Here is an 18,803-nt window from a genome sequence, read left to right as displayed (position 1 = left end):
GCAGTAGACAGCGGAGTGCCACAGGGGTCAGTATTGGCGCCAATACTTTTTCTCGTATATATAAACGACATGCCAGAGGGAGTGAACAGCTACATAAATCTGTTTGCGGACGATGCAAAACTGTTCAGTCATTAAACAAAAAGAGGATTGTGAAATACTACAGGAAGACCTAAACAAGATCTGGAAATGGAGTAAAAAATGGGAGATGAAATTCAATGTGGACAAAAGCCATGTCATGGAAATGGGAAAAAGTGAAAGACGACCAGTGGGAATCTACAAGATGGGAGATGGAGTAGAACTAGAAAAAGAAAAAAGGAAAAGGACTTGGGTGTGACAATGGAAGAAAACAATCAACTGGTAAACCATATTGATAGAATTTTCAGAGACGTATAATTTGCTAAGGAATATTGGATTAGCATTTCACTATATGGACAAAGAAATGATGAAGAAATTGATAAGTACTACAATAAGACCTAGATTGAAATATGCAGGAGTTGTGTGGAGCCCCCATAAAAAGAAACACATAAGAAAATTGGAGAGACTACAAAAAATGGCTACAAGAATGGTTCCAGAATTTAAAGGGATGACATATGAGGAGAGACTAAAAGCAATAGATCTACCAACCCTGGAACACAGAAGAGAAAGAGGGGATCTGATACAAGTTTATAAATTGATTAACAGAATGGATCAAGTGGATAATGAGAAACTAATCCTGAGAGAAGAATATGACATTACAAGCACAAGATCACATAGTAAGAAACTGAGGAAGGGAAGATGTCTGAGAGATGTTAAAAAATTTAGTTTCTCGCAAAGATGTGTTGAGACTTGGAACAGTTTGAGTGAGGAAGTGGTGTCAGCAAAGAGTGTACATAGTTTTAAAGAAAAATTGGATAAGTGTAGATATGGAGACGGGGCCACACAAGCATAAAGCCCAGGCCCTGTAAAACTACAACTAGGTACAACTAGGTAAATACACATAAAGACACACACACATACATATACATAATGAATTTATATTCTTTTTATGTTCCGGTATTCATCACAAGAAACGAAAGAGGTAGACGTGGACCAGTCAAACACCCTCAAAGTCTACAACACCCACATGGGCAGTGTAGACCTAGATAATATGGTGATGTGCTATGCCATCAGAACATGCAATTGAAAGTGGCACTGGGTGCTGCATAACTGGTTTTATGGTGTCTTTATCACAAGGTGGCAATGATGATGGGCATAAAGGACAATGGAAACATAACTCTCTTGGGGTTTACTTGGTCATGTGTAAAAATGAACATAATGCTTATTTCTCAGATTCATAATGAAGTTCAATCTAAACTGTAAAAATATTTCAGTAATAAATAAGAAAAAAAAATATATTGTAATTTTGCTAAGTTAGATTTCTTAAAGAGCACACATCTATTCCCAAACAATGGGGAGTTTTCAGATCTAATCCACCAGATGTCACCACTGCTACGTGTCCCTTGCTGACATGAGCTAAATTATTGCTGTATTAAATCCCAGGTGCATACAGATGCATAGAACATTGATTATGATGATACTGCTGACATTCTACATCTACTTTTAAATATCCTGTATGGATAATTTTGGGAGAAGTTAGTCAAAACAGAAATATTTTTTTGTGATTATCTTGTAATTTTGCTATCAGTATCTTAAATATGGCATACTACAAGTCTAAAATCTATTGATTTGGATGATGAAAAAGGTAAAATCTTTGACTATACATACTATATAGTATGATATGGCTTACTCAGTAACATCATGATATATATGTATAGTTATTTTCGTGGGAATTTTAGCATCTCTTGCATCAAGATCAAGACGTGGCAAAACAATCAAGCAAAGACTAAGCATATCACTGGACAGCTGTAGAGTGAGGAGAGAGAAATATGAGAAGTTTTCCTCCTCCTCATGGCATAGTGACATGGACATTACAGCAGGAATTAACTATTTGTCCAACAATGTGTTTGTTAAGTTAAACAGGTGGCCAGCCCAGGTTGAGTTAGAGAGCAACACTTTCACCATGATACTCAAGCTGCCTGTTCTTAATTAAAATTGTTGTTTCCATATACTAGTAAGTTGATCTGTGTGGTTTGGAGTTTTAAGTGACACACACGTTTTCATGTTTACCGTCGACTGGATTAATACATTTCCAATCAATGGTGTACTCTTTGGAAAATGTGGAGATGACCAAACAAATCTCAATGGCAGTTCACAAGAAAATCAACTTGTCTACATTTGTTCATGGATAGGGTTTTTTTATTTTGCCTGTCATACTACTTAGAAAAGATTATGTAGAAAAATATATTTTAACAAATTATTGCAACTCTGTGTTTATAGAATGACACTGCAGGTATGTTATATACTATCCCTTAGAGAGCAAAGGGGACACGTACTGTGCTGCCCCCTGATGACAACCACTAGTTCTGAAAACTCCCCATTATTGAGGTTCAATAATTATCATAATATATACAAGTTTCCAGTGATTTCTTTCAATTTCCCTACTTTGTATATTCTATATGTTTTTTTCTATGGGTTGTGGATGGTGCCTAAGCCAGTCATCAAAGCTTCAGACTACCAGGATGGGTATGACATCATGGAATACAAAGTGCAGGGATTGGCTCAGAGGCTCTCAAAGATCAGTTACTTCCTAGACACCAGAAAGTAAAGATCTGTGGCCAAATTGTCTCTACACCCATACTTCTCCTCTTTTACACAATGTCAGTAAGTTGATGATATCTTGATATTATATAGCTGAATTTGTGTAGGACGTGCATAACTAGGTGAAAATATGGCTGATCAAATATGGTAATATGCCAGGTAAGGGGTAATTTCTGAGTGACCAAATATGAACATATGCCTAGTAAGGGTAGAAGTCGAACAATTCTTCAGTGATCACTGTTCATGGGGAACCTCTGCTCAATTTTGTTTTCTTATTTATTCTCTTTATTTCAGGGGTGCCATGTCATTTATTCTAGAAGAAAAAAGGGTGAAGAAGGTGCTGGTTTCAGTTAATCCTGAACTCAGTGAGGACAATTTGTTCCAACATTGCCTGCCAAGTCTGCAAGGTGCATCTCTGCCTCAAAGCATAAAAAAACTGTTTCAAGAAATACAAAGAGGCTGTGGCATGAAAAGGTAGATAAAAACAGAAGAGAAAAGTGATGTTAAAGTGAGTGATGTATGTGTTGGAAGGGACAAGGGAGGTGTGGTGATGTATGTTTATTTGAGAGTTTATGAAAACCCCTTATATTGTAAAATCTTTATTTATTTTTTTTTTTTTATGTAATACAATGATGCTACTGTCATCCTGTGTATTTTTTAACATTCTATTAACATTTCTAATATTGCCACATTATGGAGGTTTGTTATCCTTACCGGGTAAGTTACTATATATGACCACTTCATTAATGTTGATTTTCAACAAATATGAAAAATTTTAGAAAATGTTCAGGAGTAAAAATATCTTAGAAATGGGTGTACTTTCATAATCTAGACTGAAAATAGTGATTACCTAAGTATCTCAATAAGTGCCTGGTAAAGAGTTAAAGGACGTGCATGCTTTCCTAATTTCCAAGTGCTATTTCCAAAATTTTCTTTTTTTATTTGTATTCCTTAACCCATAGATAACATTTGCACCAAACTTCATAAAAAAATTCAAATGGGATCCATGACTGGGCACTTTTGGATTAAACAAATAAGATTTATGATGCATTTGTACATCAGTGCAGTTTCACATTAAGATATTTTGATACACATGTGCATCTGGTGCATGAGAAGGTTAACTAAGTAAACAGCTGTCATAGTATCAAAAGAAAGATAAGGTGCAATAATACTCATGGAGATATCACCCACCTGGAAGGAGCAGAGAAGTGTCTCATCCACAGACATCATACCACCAGCATTGTCAAACTCGCCACAGTAGTTTGGAGCCGAGAAGAGTGTCACCAATTGTCTCTTAGCAAAGAATTCGTATCCATCCTCCACAACCTGAAAATGGTTTTGCAACCACTTCAATTTTTTTCATTTATGTGTGAAAATTTATCTAAATACCAAGCTAAGGGATGTAGCTAAGACAAGTTATTTACATTTACTGTTGACCTTAGCTAACTCAGACCAATTGAGGGAAAGGTTGATCCGAGAGACATGAATGTTCGACTTATACAAATTTAATCCTCCCCACCCCCAACACACACACACACACACACACACACACACACACAAAAAAAAAAAAAAAAAAAAAGAAAAGGGCATGCAGGTCAACTTGGACTTTAGGGAGGCACTGCAGGATTTATTTTGGAATTATTGTCTCTCCGAAACCTTCAATCCCTAAATTACTAAATGGTGTAGTTTATTTTATGATAATCAAATACTCTTCCCATCAGGAAGCCATTTTTAAATGTCTCATGCAGTTGTGTCATAGCATGACTCACATCCAAAAAAAATTATGTATCGCTTAATGCTTGTGTCTATGCAAAAACATTTTACATGGATATTTTTCTCTCTTGATAAATTTCAACCTTTGGTGTGTGTCTCTCTCTCACTCAGTGACTTAATACATGGCTAGGCGTCAAGAGGGATCATGCGTCATTTAGCTTTACTTTCTCAGAAATACTATTTCCTTACAGGAATAAACTAACTAGAATTAGAATCAGAAACTTCATGAAGAGAAGACCACAAGAAATAAATGTACAGTATAATTGCCAAACAGCTGTGACTGAAAGCTTGACCTTGAACCCTCCTCTCACCTCACCTCCATCACTGTTATCTCCCCTCTCCAAGACCCTTCCCTCTCAAACCTTGCCTCACCCCACACCTCACGCCTCCCTGCCACCTTCATCATCCTCTCTCTATATCATAAGACTGCTATCAAACTGTTTTTATCTCAGTACCTTCACCATCACATCTTCTGAAGAAAAAGCAAAATAATATAGTTTTCGTACATGTATTAGAAAAAAGAAAAAAAGTATTTTCAGTTAATTTTCTGAGATATTTTATATTTATTATGTTTTGTTTCTTTACCTATGTTTGTTTATATATGCAATTCAAAAGGGTCATCAATGGCAGCTTTTTTTAGAAATTCTCCAAATAATATCAGGAAAAATACAAAAAATAATAAAAAAATCATTGAAGCTTGTCAAAGAAAGTCCAATTGTGATACTTCTTTCAATGATTTGTTATAGAAAAGTTTTATATTCTTCTGAAGGGAAAAAAATGCAAGATAACATGTATTAGAAAGAAAATATGGAAACAGGAAAACTATTTTTCATATAATTTTTTAAACACAAAATTAAATAAGCTTCATATCATTTATCAAACAGTGTTCATTATGCCCTCCTACACATACTGTTTATTGAAATTTTACTATATCATCACATTTCTATTAACAATTTGATTAAAATGTGATATATGTGAAAACTGTTGAATGAACCACAGGTAGGTCATACTGCAACAGTAGATGTAATTGATGACCCACCAGTGGGTGATATCGTAGGGAACATGTTAAAAGTCGTATACACAAACATAAATGGTATTTTAACAGCAAAAATAAAGTTGAATTATTCTTTAAGAGAAAACAAGCCTGACATCGCAGGATTAACTAATACAAAATCGTATGGAAGACTTGAAGCATTGGATATAGGGGAAAATAGATACAATATATGGAAGAAGAAGAAGAAGAAGAAGAAGAAGAAGAAGAGAGAGAGAGAGAGAGAGAGAGAGAGAGAGAGAGAGAGAGAGAGAGAGAGAGAGAGAGAGAGAGAGAGAGAGAGAGAGAGAGAGAGAGAGAGAGAGAGAGAGAGAGAGAGAGGAGTGATTGTTACTTGTAAAAGAAAGAGCTGCAGGAGGATAAAATAACTTATAGAGAAGAGAGTGCTGAAGTGCTGAAAGTACAAGCAAAATTTTGAGAAAGAAAAACGGGACTTTGCTGTTGTTTATGTCCCACTCCAAACAAACTCATGGAGAAATTAAGAATATGGGAATATGCTTAATGATACCAGAAAATGTTTACAGAGACTAATTGCAAAGAGTAAAAAACATAACAGTGATGGGTGACTTTAATTGCAAACAAATAGTTTGGGAAGACCTGACAACTGAGGGAGGAGAAACATCTTGGGGACATATACTATTAAGTCTAGCAATAGACAACATCCTAACTCAATGGGAGTAGGACAACACAACGTATACAGTAAATGAAGACCCATCAAGATTAGACTTGGTATTTACTAAAGAACCAAAGATACTCAATAACCTGGAATATAAGAATGCACACTGTAAAAGTGACCATTTATTATTTGAATTCAGCTTGAAAGAAAGACTTTATGAAATTAGGAATGAAGAATATAAAAATAGAAGGTACAATTACAGTAAAACTAACTTTATAGAATTAAGGAAATATTTTGAACAAACAGACTGGACTGAATTTTAAATATATGAGAAAACTGGAGACAAGTGGAATTTTCTAATGGAAAAGTAAAATGAAGGACAACGAAACATGTGCCAATCAAGAAAATAGACAAGCCTAGACACAAGGAGTGGTTTAACAGAAGATGTGAGTTAGCAATGATAACATAACATAACATAAATAATAGGATAACAAAGGGCCACCAGGGCCCATCTAGGTTATCCTGTATCAGTCGCACAGCGACCTTGTCATCAGTACTTAAAGATACACTTACAAGTACACAATACATTATATACTAATTCTAAATATTTGGCCCATTAACAGGGCTAAGTCCTGCAGCGAAATCCTCTACAATTTGTGGTCCCCATACATGGGGATCATGTCTTGTTTAACTATAGTAAATTTCTTATAAAAACTATCATGCAGTGCTATACATAATTATAAATCTAATAAATTTAAGTGCTTATCTAATCTGTTTTTAAACATTGTCAAACTAGTGCTATTTACAACCGTCTCTGGCAATGCATTCCAGAAGTCTACCACCCTATGACTAAAGAAATATTTTCTTATATCTAACTTGCAGCCTTGCTTTCTAATCTTCCTGCCATGATTTCTAGTCCTACTTCCCTCCTCTAAGGCAGTGGTTCTCAACCTAGGGGTCGCGACCCCTCGGGGGGTCGCGAGATGCTTTTGGGGGTCGCGAGATGATGTTAAAAAAAAAAAAATAGTATTATGGTCGACTTTTGTTTTAAGGCTGTCAAAATAATTCTGCTCATAAATTTCAAACAAATAATAAACTGAATGTTTAAATTTCAGGCTTAGAACCTTCCTTGTCTTCTCAGTTACGTGACTTAGATATCATTTCAGTTATTTGTTTATTTTATTGATTTATTTACTTACTTATTGTCAATGAAAGCTTAATGAAAGCTTAGAAATATAGGCTTGTGTTGGGACCAGTGTGTTGGTGTGTGCACAGACGGTGCCGGGGCAATGTTGGGTAAAAGGAAAGGACTTAAGGCAAGAGTTTTACAAGTGGCACCTCACATAAATTTTACACATTGTATTATTCACAGGGAAGCTCTTGCGAGCAAAGCACTCAATCCAGAGTTAAGTAGTGTTCTTCAGACTGCGATTAAAATAGTAAACTACATCAAAACACGTCCCATAAACGCCAGGCTGTTCTCCACACTCTGCAATGAGATGGGCTCGGAGCATGAAGCACTGTTGTTCCACACAGAAGTCAGGTGGCTGTCCCGGGCAAAGTTCTCAACCGCTTGTACGAGCTGCGGTGAGGTGCGCCTGTTCCTGATTGAGTCTGAGTCCCAACTTGCTGACCATCTGACTGACCCTGACTGGTTAGCAAATCTAGCATATTTGTCTTGTATATTCGAAAGACTTAATCTGCTGAATTTATCACTACAAGGCCCAAACACAAACATCTTGGTTCTTTCTGACAAAATTGATGCATTCACAAGGAAACTGGAACGATGGGCTGTGCGAGTTGATGGGGGCAGTGTTGAAATGTTTCCTGAGCTTGAGGAATTTATGGAGGAGAATGAACTAAGTGTCGATAACATGAAGGTAATGATCACGACTCACCTCCGGTCTTGTGGCCCACTTCAAGAAGTACTTCCCAAAGGAGACAGCCCCACAACGATATGACTGGATACGACAACCATTCACTGCTACAGGGGATCACTTATCATCCGACATGGAGGATGAACTGCTGGAGCTGTCCAGTGATCGCACCTTACAGACATCGTTTGGCTCAACCACACTGGATGAGTTCTGGATTTCAGTTGCAAATGAATATCCAGTATTATCCAAGGCTGCAATGGATGTACTAATTCCTTTTGGATCAACCTATTTATGTGAAAAGACTTTTTCGGCACTGACATATATTAAAAACAAATACCGATCACGACTCTGGGTGGAGGATGATCTCCAGTTGCCATCTCTGGCATCAAACCCAGGATGGAGTTACTGTGTTCAAAAAAGCAGGCCCAAGTATCTCACTAACTGGGGTTAGTTATCATGATAAACTTAGGCCTGTGTAAATACTATTTTTCACTGTGGAATATGGATATTATTAGCTAATCACTACTAGTGGAGCCCCATAGTAGAGCCTAAATATTGACCATTGTCTTTAAACTTTCATGAATATTGTACTTTAATTGTAACACCACGTTAGTAATTATTTCGCAAGAAATTCATACAATTCTTTCAAATCCAGAAAATAATTATCTCAGACAGAATGTCTTAAATATTTCCAATATATTAATTTCCAAACCAAAGAGGTATGAAATATCTCTGAGTCTACCAGATTTTTGTGTGGGTGTATTGTCTCATATGAGAATTATACATCATCAGCTGATTTTAGATTTCAGCAGATTTGTAATATCAGCAGATTAAGGAAATACTGTAATTATTTTGTAATTATTTTAAGGCTGAATATTTAAATTTTGGTATAAAGTTATCAGTAATTTTATTTGATTGTGGTTTACAAACACAGACATAATTCATACTAACTGCAGTAGCTTTTTTCAACAAAAGTATTATTATAATTTCATACTTATTTTTGTCTCTTGAAGCAGTTAGTAAAGTTGTTAGTGGCTGTACGAATTTAACATTAATTCTATAAAATATACCGTATTGCTTTGCATATTTTGTCTCAAAAGATTGTATTTTTCTTATTCATATATATATATGTAATATAGAAAAATTAAACATGCAATTTCATAATCTTATTCTTTTTATAGTGATTCTATAGTAACATTTCATGATGTCTAGCTGTAGCTCGCATATTCCAAAACCTTATTCTCATTTCAGTTAATGTAAAACCAAAAAAGTAATAAATGTGTATTTTAAATATTTTTTTTATCTTATTTGTTGCTATTATGTTGTTATGATCCAGGGCATAGGCATGTACTGTGTGTGTGTGTGTGTGTATTTACCTAATTGTATTTACCTAATTGTAACATACGGGAAAAGAGCTATGCTCGTGTTGTCCCGTCTCCATATCTATTAATGTCCAGCTTTTTCTTAAAATCATGAATATTCCTTGCGTTGACCACTTCCACGTCTAAACTATTCCATGCTTCCACCCTTCTATGAGGGAAGCTATATTTTTTCACATCTCTCCTATAAGTGGCCATTTTTAGTTTTTTCCCATGCCCTCTCGACATTCTTTCATTCCACATACACAGATCTTCCCTATCCATTTTTTCCATGCCAATCATCACTCTGTATATTGCTATCAGGTCTCCCCTTTCTCTTCTGTTTTCCAGGGTCGGAAGTTGCATTCTTTTCAGTCTGTCTTCATAAGTCAAATCTCTTAAGTCAGGCACCATTTTCGTTGCAGCCCTCTGTACTTTCTCTAGTTTCCTTATGTGTTTCTTTAAGTTCGAGCCCACTGTATTGTTGCATATTCAAGCCTCGGTCTTATCATTGCAGTAATTATTTTCTTCATCATTTCTTCATCTAAATATACGAACGCCACTCTTATGTTCCTCAATAAGTTCAATACTTCTCCAATTATTTTGTTTATATGTCTCTCTGGCGATAGGTCATTGGTAATTGTCACCCCAAGGTCTTTTTCTTCATGACTGGTTTTATGTCTTCATTTCCTATCTTGTACATACTCCTGATTCTTCTTTCACTCTTGCCAAACTCTAATTTCTTGCATTTTGTCGTGTTGAACTCCATTTGCCATGTACAGCTCCATTTCCATATTCTGTCCAAGTCTTCCTGGAGTAGTTCGCAATCTTTGTCACATCTCACTTTTCTTAACAATTTTGCATCGTCTGCAAATAGGCTCACATAACTGGACACCCCATCCACCATGTCATTTATGTAGACCGCGAACATTACTGGTGCCAACACTGATCCCTGTGGAACTCCACTCTCCACCAATCCCCATTCTGATGGTCTGTCCTTAATTATTGTTCTCATTTCTCTTCCTACCAAAAAGTCTTCCATCCATTTTAGTAAACTGCCATGCACTCCTCCTACCATTTCAAGTTTCCAGATCAGTCTCCGGTGTGGTACCTTATCAAAGGCCTTTTTTAAATCCAGATATATTCCATCAGCCCAACCATCTCTTTCCTGTATTACATCTATCACCCTCGAATAGTAACATATCAGGTTTGTCGTGCATGAACGCCCTTTTCTAAAACCAAATTGACACTCACAAAGTATGTCATTTTTCTCCAAGAAGTCTGTCCATCTATTCTTCACCACCCTCTCACACATCTTAGCTACCACACTTGTAAGTGACACTGGTCTATAGTTCAATGGGTCTCTCTTGTTACCTGATTTATAGATTGGGACAATGTTAGCTCTTTTCCAGTCTTGGGGCACTACACCTTCCCTTAATGAGGCATCAATTACTTCACAAACTTTTTCTGCCAGTTGCTCCCTGCATTCTCTTAAAATCCATCCTGATACCCCATCAGGTCCCACAGCTTTTCTCACTTCTAAACTCCCCATCATGTTCTTGATCTCCTCCACAGTTACTTGAAACTCCTTCATAATCCCTTTCTGTTCCATTACCAGTGGTTTGTCAAAAGCAGTCTCCTTTGTGAATACCTTCCGAAAGCATCCATTCATAGCCTCTGCCATTTCCTGGGATCTTCACTGCATACTCCATTTACTTCTAAACTTTCAATACTTTCTCTATTTTTGATGTTGTTGTTCACATGTCTGTAAAAAAGCCTTGGTTGGTCTTTACATTTATCAATTATATCCTTTTCTTGTTTCTTTCTTTCTTCTCTTCTAATCAACACATATTCATTTCTTGCTCTTTTGTAACTTTCCCACTGCTTAATCCGTCTTTTCCTTCTCCACCTCTTCCATGCATCCTCTTTTCTTGTTCTAGCCTTTTCACATCTATCGTTAAACCAGTCCTGCTTTCCAACTTCTCTATGTTGTCTTATTGGTACAAATTTCTTCTCACCTTCTTTGTATATTTTTATAAATTCCTTCCACTTTTCATTTGCTCCTTAGCACTCTTGAATTTCATCCAATTTGTCTCTTGAAAGAATTTCTTTAGGTTTCCAAAATCTGTCTTGGCATAATTCCATCTTCCCACTTTATATTCTTCATTTCTTCTAGATTTCTCTTCGTCTATCACCTTGAACTCCAAAACTGCATGATCACTCTTTGCTAAAGGGCACTCCACCCTCATCTCCTCAATGACCATTGGCTCTGTACTAAAGACCAAGTCCAGTCTTGACGATGCTCCCTCTCCTCCAAACCTAGTATCTTCTTTGACCCACTGAGTTAACACATTTTCCATTGCCAGTGTCAATAGTGTATTTCCCCATGTTGTCTCTGATCCTTCCATTGACCAGTCCTCCCAACACACCTCTTTACAATTAAAATCTCCCATCATTATAGTTCGTTCACAGCCACCCAACATTTCTTCCAGACATGTTCCTGTATCACTTATCATTTCTTCATATTCCTGTACTGACCATGCATTTGTCTTAGGTGGTACGTACACCACTATGTAGTGCCTCTTTTTTCTTTCATTAGTTTCTGCTCTGATCTTTAGCACTTCTGCCTTTCCCATACCTTCTTTCACTTGATCCACCTTTATATCTTTTTTAACCAGCAACATCACTCCTCCTCCCATCTTACCTACTCTATTTCTTTTCCAAACATTATATTTCCCTTCTCCAACCATCATCAGGTCTTCTTCCTCTCTCAGTTTTGTTTCAGTAAGACCCACAATATCTGGGTTCTTGTCCCTCAAGTAATCGTTGAGTTCTAAAATCCCCGATATCACTCCATTTATGTTGGAATACATTACATTCCGCTCATACGTAAGTTTCTTTAGTCCTTTCTTGCTGTAATTTTCTGGGTTATGAACCACTTCCTCAGTCTCATATCCAAGATTCTCCAGAAAAACTCTTTCTTCTCCTCTTCTGTCCTCTCTTCATTTTTTTTCAAAGCCTCCTTTCTCAACTCATTTAACATTTCTCTTTCCTTTTCACCGAGATCTCTTCTCAACCAAATCTTCCTTGTTGTTTCCTGCTGGGCTAGCCTCCATGACTTCTCCACCAATTCATCTACATCCTTTTGTGACTTAAGTTTGATTCTTATTGGCCTCATACCTTCTCTTGTGAACTTTCCAATTCTATGGAAGTCCTCTATTTCTTGTACTAGGTCTTTTCCCTCCTCCTGCACCACATTAATGATATTATTTATCACCTTTTTTATGTTTATGTGTGTGTGTGTGTGTGTGTGTGTGTGTGTATTTACCTAGTTGTATTTACCTAGTTGTAGTTTTACAGGGCCTGGGCTTTATGCTCGTGTGGCCCCGTCTCCATATCTACACTTATCCAATCTTACTTTAAAAAGTATGCACACTCGTTGCAGACACTACTTCTTCATTTAAACTGTTCCACGTCTCAATACATCTTTAAGGGAAACTATATTTTTTAACATCTCCCAGACATCTTCCTTTTCTCAGCTTTTTACTATGCGATCTTGTGCTTCGAATGTCATATTCTTCTCTCAGGATCAGTTTCTCATTATCCACTTGGTCCATTCCGTTGATCAATTTAAAAACTTGTATCAGGTCTCCTCTCTCCCTTCTTTGTTCCAGGGTTGGTAGATCCATAGCCTTTAGTCTCTCCTCATATGTCATCCCTTCAAATTCTGGAACCATTCTTGTAGCCATTTTTTGTAGTCTCTCCAATTTCCTTACGTGTTTCTTTTTATAAGGGGTCCACACTACTCCTGCATATTCCAATCTGGATCTTATTAAAGTACTTATCAATGTCTTCATCATTTCTTTGTCCATGTGGTGAAATGCTACTCCAATATTCCTTAGCAAATTATATGTTTCTCTAAAAATTCTATCAATATGGCTTACTGGTTGATTGTTTTCTTCCATCGTCACTCCTAAGTCCTTTTCCTTTTTGACTTTCTCCAGTTCTACTCCATCTCCCATCTTATAGATTCCCACGGGTCATCTTTCACTCTTTCCCATTTCCATGACATGGCTTTTGTTCACATTGAATTCCATTTCCCACTTTTTGCTCCATTCCCATATCTTATTTAGGTCTTCTTGCAGTATTTCACAATCCTCTTTTTGCTTTATAACTCTGCACAGTTTCGTATCATCTGCAAACAGATTTATGTAGCTGTTCACTCCTTCTGGCTTGTCGTTAATATAAATGAGGAAAAGTATTGGTGCCAATACTGACCCTTGTGGCACTCCGCTTTCTACTGCTCTTCACTTGGACTTCATATCTTTAACTACCGTCCTTATTTCTCTCCCCCTCAAATAATTTTCTATCCATCTCAATGTGCTTCCTTTTAAGCCACCCTTCTCTTCTAACTTCCATAGTAATCTTGCATGTGGCACTTTGTCAAACGCCTTTTTTAAATCTAAATAAATACAGTCAACCCATCCTTCTCTCTCTTGTCCTTTATCAACTATTCTAGAATAGAAACTCAGTAAATTAGTTACACAAAACTGTCTTTTCCTAAAACCAAATTGGCTATTTGATATTAATTTGTTGTCTTCAAGGAACTTGATCCATTGTTTCTTTATTATTCTTTCACACATCTTGCATATTACACTAGTTAGTGATACCGGTCTGTAATTTAAAGGTTCTTCCTTCCTTCCACTCATATATATGGGAACCACCTCAGCTCTTTTCCATTCTACTGGTACTGTTCCATTTTCTATTGAGCATTTTATGATGTATATAGGACTTGCTAGTTCTTCCCTACATTCTTTCAGTATTCTGCCTGAGACTTCATCTTGTCCCATGGCCTTGTCTTCATCCAGTTCCTTCATTAATTCTTTTATTTCAAGCTTCGTTACTTTAATCTCTTTCATAAAGACTGTCTCTCTATTACCCTGTGGCCTTTTAAATTTGGATTCCTTAGTAAAGACCTCTTGGTATTTTTTATTTAATAGTTCTGCCATAGTTTTTGGGTCTTCCAACACACTATACGGGACAACTGAACTGAAGAAAGCTCAGAAAAGAAATATGTCGTCTACGTAGGCGTTACCGTATATGCTAATGAGGCTTCATGACGCCTACATAGGCGTCACCGTATCGAAGGGGTTAAGGACTTTTACTGTATATATATATATATATATATATATATATATATATATATATATATATATATATATATATATATATATATATATATATATATATATATATATATATATATATATATATATATATATATATATACAGTAAGATCCCGGGTTACGTCGGTCTCGAGTTACGTCAAACTCGCACTCACGTCAGTCCACTATAAGGCAATTTAAGATTTAAAAAATTGAAAATTTATAAATCGTAAAGCCCGGGGTTTATTGTTATTGTTGGCCGCCAGGCATCACTAGTGGTTATCCACCACACCGCCCACCTCATGTTTGAATACAATAACACTCTACGTACCTCAGTTCCACCACACCGTCACCCCTGGCAAGAGTGTTCCTACATCTATCTTAGTATCTTGCTCAATGGCACCAAAAAAAAAAAAAAAACTCCTGAGTGATAGCAGTGATGCTAAGGAAAGGAAAACCATTATGCTACAAGAAAAAGTGGACATAATTAAAAGACATGAAAAGGGAGGCAGCAGCTGTGTGTAAGGGAGTGAAGAAGAAAATGGGAAGCCCGTTACCATGACAATGGTGAGGTTGACGACCTTGAGGGCTCACGCACCTATCACAACAATAACAACTCCAGAGCCTTCGCCTGGGCCACACGACACTCGCAGGTCACTTGCACCGTCTGCGCTTGTCTGCTGATCCCTATTGCCCTTTCCTATTGTATTTCCTGCCCCGCTGCCCACGCTTCTACTCCCACCGCACTGCACTACGCTCCCAGCTGTCTGCCCTGGGCATCACAACATTCGACCTGCCCACCCTTTTGGCGGCCTCAGGCGTCCACCCCTCTGGCAACATGCAGTCCTTCATGTTCGCGACCCTAATCAACAATAAAAACAAGCTTGTGTTTCATATTCCTACATACTTGTAAATAATATAACAATATAACCTTTTGCTTATATAACGCTTCTACTCCTACCGCACTCCACAAAGCTCCCAGCTGTCCGCCCTGGGCGTCACAACATTCGACCTGCCCACCCTCCTGGCGGCCTCAGGCCGCCCCTCTCGGCAACCTGCAGTACTTCGTCATGCCCTAATCAATATATTCCTACATAGTTTTAAATAATATACCAATATAACAATATAACCTTTTACTTACCTGAATAACCATAAAAAAAATTATTGGTTGAAAACTCGATAATATGCTTTGAAAGTACAAAAACTTGAGTTACGTACAAAATCGACTTACGTCATGTTTCAGGAACGTAATTCTGATGTAACTCGGGACCTTACTGTATATATATATATATATATATATATATATATATATATATATATATATATATATATATATATACATACATACATATATATATACAGTAAAACCTCGCGTGACGAACATCTCTAAGGATGAACAACTCGGGAGACGACCAAAAAATTTGTCAATATATCGACCCAGGGGACGAACGCGGTTAAACGCTATAACAAGACTTGGATAAAATAGCGGAATGGTCACTCACATAGGAAATAAATAAAAAAAAAAAGTGCAGCATATAGGAATTTGGAATGAGCAAAAGAAGGCCAAAGGGAGTTTACTCAATGAAAAATGAGAAAATTAAGAAGTCTGAAGAAAAAGACTTAGGAGTAACCATTGTGGATAATTTGCCATCAGAAAACCACATACTGTAAATAGAATTACAGGAAATGCCTATGAACTTTTGAGACACATAAAGGTGGCATTCACTTACATAGATGAGGATATGATACAGAAAACTGTTAACAACTCTAATACTTCCAAAATTAGAATATGCAGCTATAGTATAGTCACCAAACAAAAAGAAACATAAGGAAACTAGAGGGAATACAGAGAGCAGCAATGATGCTTCCCCCAAGTTTAAGCGAAGTCATACGAAGAAAGGCTGAATACTAGATCTAATAAGTATACAGAGCAATGAATGGACTGGAAAAAATAGATAAAGAAGACTTACTAATCTATGACAACAGGGACACAAGAGGACATGGAAAGAAATTAAGGACAACTGCAGGAGAGATATCAAGAAGTTCAGCTTTCCACAAAGATGTGTAGAGGTGCGGAACAGTTTAGCTAAGAGTGTCGTTGAAGCAAGGACAATCAATAAGTTCAAAGAAATGTTGGATTTGCATAGATATGGAGATGGGACAGCACAAGCATAGCTCTTTTCCTGTATATTACAACAAGGTAGATACACACAGAATGCCACAACAAAGGAGGTCACCCTTGTTCACAGCTGTCTTCAAAATAGCAGGGGGTATCACATAGTGATGCCTATTGAAATAAAGAATGGTGGACACATTTAAAATAACACACAAAAGATAAAGAGAGATAATGAATGACATTATTCCTAGTGTGTGTCTTTTGCTCACTTGGTAACACTGCACTGGAAATGTTGCTGAAATGCATATTGTTACGTCAAGCTATGGCAAGGCAGGGGAGGCCAGGGAGAGCACACACAACACTTCACCCGTGTGTCACACTGAGACCAAATACAGGACTGGTCTTCCTGTAGGTTGCCAGTGACGAAATGCTCCTGTCGAAGCTCCTGGGTGGCGTACCACACCCCTAGCCTTACTGTATCCTCATGGTGGGTTAGGCAGACAGCGTGCAGCCTCTTTTCTGGCGACGCCCTAAGCTAGTAGACAGTACGGACCAGAATACACAACTCCAGTAGTATAAGCTTCCCTTAGGCGCTTACATCTTTCTAACTCAGGTGACAAAGCCAGCTTTCCTTGGTAATCCTCCCTGTGTGGTTCATTTGCCAAACTCAGTCCTCAGTGGTATCTAGTCCCTTAAGGCTATCCCAGAGGCAGAGAGGATCAGAGAAAACCAAGCCTGTTTATTGCAAAAACAATTTAGAATATACGTGGCAGGACTGAACGCCTGCAACTCCTACATTGTAGTGCCAACTGGCACCTCCTCACTCTTCTGAACATGAACTATACATTAATCATAACTACAGCACTCAGCCAGACGTTTATTTACTGGTAATAAATATAATCAAAGAAACTTGCATAAGATAACTAAATAATCCTGGTTACCAGGGAAAAAAAGTACCCCCTCCACACCCCAATTCTCTACTTACAAGCTTCTATAAACAGGGAGAAGGGATAACTTAAAGTCCCTTATGTAACAATATGTATTTGGCAACTCAGATTGTTGGAGAGCAACAATACATACAAAATTCATGAGGATGCTGCAAGCATTTTTTTTTTTTTTTTTCAAGTCTTGGCCTAATAGTTCTTCTAGGTAACTTTAAGATTATTGGAAGCACTGTTAAGCTTCCACCCATTAGTGGCGAAGGCAATTTTATTTATAGTGGTGCCCATATTAGGGCCCATATCACCACCCAAGCACATCTTTGGTGTAATCACCTAGAACCTGGTTATCATGGTGACATGTAGGTAACTTTAAACCACTCGACAAATACATGGTGGGATACAAACCTATGCACGGATGTCTGCCCGATCCCACGCTCACTACCTTATCCACTATGCCACTGCCTCAATAACTCGGACCCTTTTAACTTGAATTTTGTGATAAGTCTGACTCTGACCAAACCAGGGACTGAAATCTGAGTTGAACTGCCGGCTCATTTTTTTTCTTCTTTTTTTTACTTTCTTTTATTTAGTTTTCTATTGACATTATCATAAATCTTATTCCAACAAAAAATTGCATTTTTGTTATAGTTTAAAATGATATCAAATAAAAGTCAATCAAAGTTTAAATCGATTCTATGAAAATTTTGAAGTGTAAAAGAAAACTTTGAGATATTTGCTCTTAAGGATTTTTCATAATTTCATCCTTATTTTGCTGTTTGCATTCATTTGATTGACATGAAATTTTCACACATGATTGTTTATTTAATGTGACTTCTGCAGCATAATAGAATGATAACAGATCAGATTTCCACTTCTCTGGAAAATATTATTCAATTGTACATTGCAAAAAGTTTAGGGTAATCATTTCTCTAAATAGGCTGCAGTACACATTCATTGCTCACTTCCACAGCTGAGTTTGAAAGGTAGCCTGTAATTGAGTGGCAGCTATCAACCCCCACCATGAAGGGAGGAGGCAAGTCAAGGAGGGATTAGCACCAGCCCTGCACTACCCACCCACAATCTCTCTCTCTCTCTCTCTCTCTCTCTCTCTCTCTCTCTCTCTCTCTCTCTCATTATTATTATTATTATTATTATTATTATTATTACTATTATTATCATTATTATTATTATTATTATCAGTGTTTGTGGCAGTGGAGGACATACTGGCAA

At 37.1% G+C, this 18,803-nt stretch overlaps 1 protein-coding gene across 3 annotated transcripts in view; it reads right to left on the bottom strand.

Moving 5' to 3' along the window:
- The window catches only part of LOC123504745 (serine/threonine-protein phosphatase PP1-beta catalytic subunit), a 235,117-nt gene that overhangs the window by 47,186 nt on the left and 169,128 nt on the right, over positions 1-18,803 (bottom strand). For all 3 annotated transcript variants that reach the window (XM_045255514.1, XM_045255515.1, XM_045255513.1), the window contains one exon: positions 3,868-4,002. In XM_045255514.1, coding sequence (XP_045111449.1) covers positions 3,868-4,002 — 135 coding nt within the window. The remainder of the gene's footprint in view (positions 1-3,867; positions 4,003-18,803) is intronic.

The sequence above is a fragment of the Portunus trituberculatus genome, chromosome 17 (genome assembly GCF_017591435.1).
Source record: "Portunus trituberculatus isolate SZX2019 chromosome 17, ASM1759143v1, whole genome shotgun sequence".
NCBI lineage: Eukaryota > Metazoa > Arthropoda > Malacostraca > Decapoda > Portunidae > Portunus > Portunus trituberculatus.
This window is presented reverse-complemented; position numbering and strand designations above follow the sequence as displayed.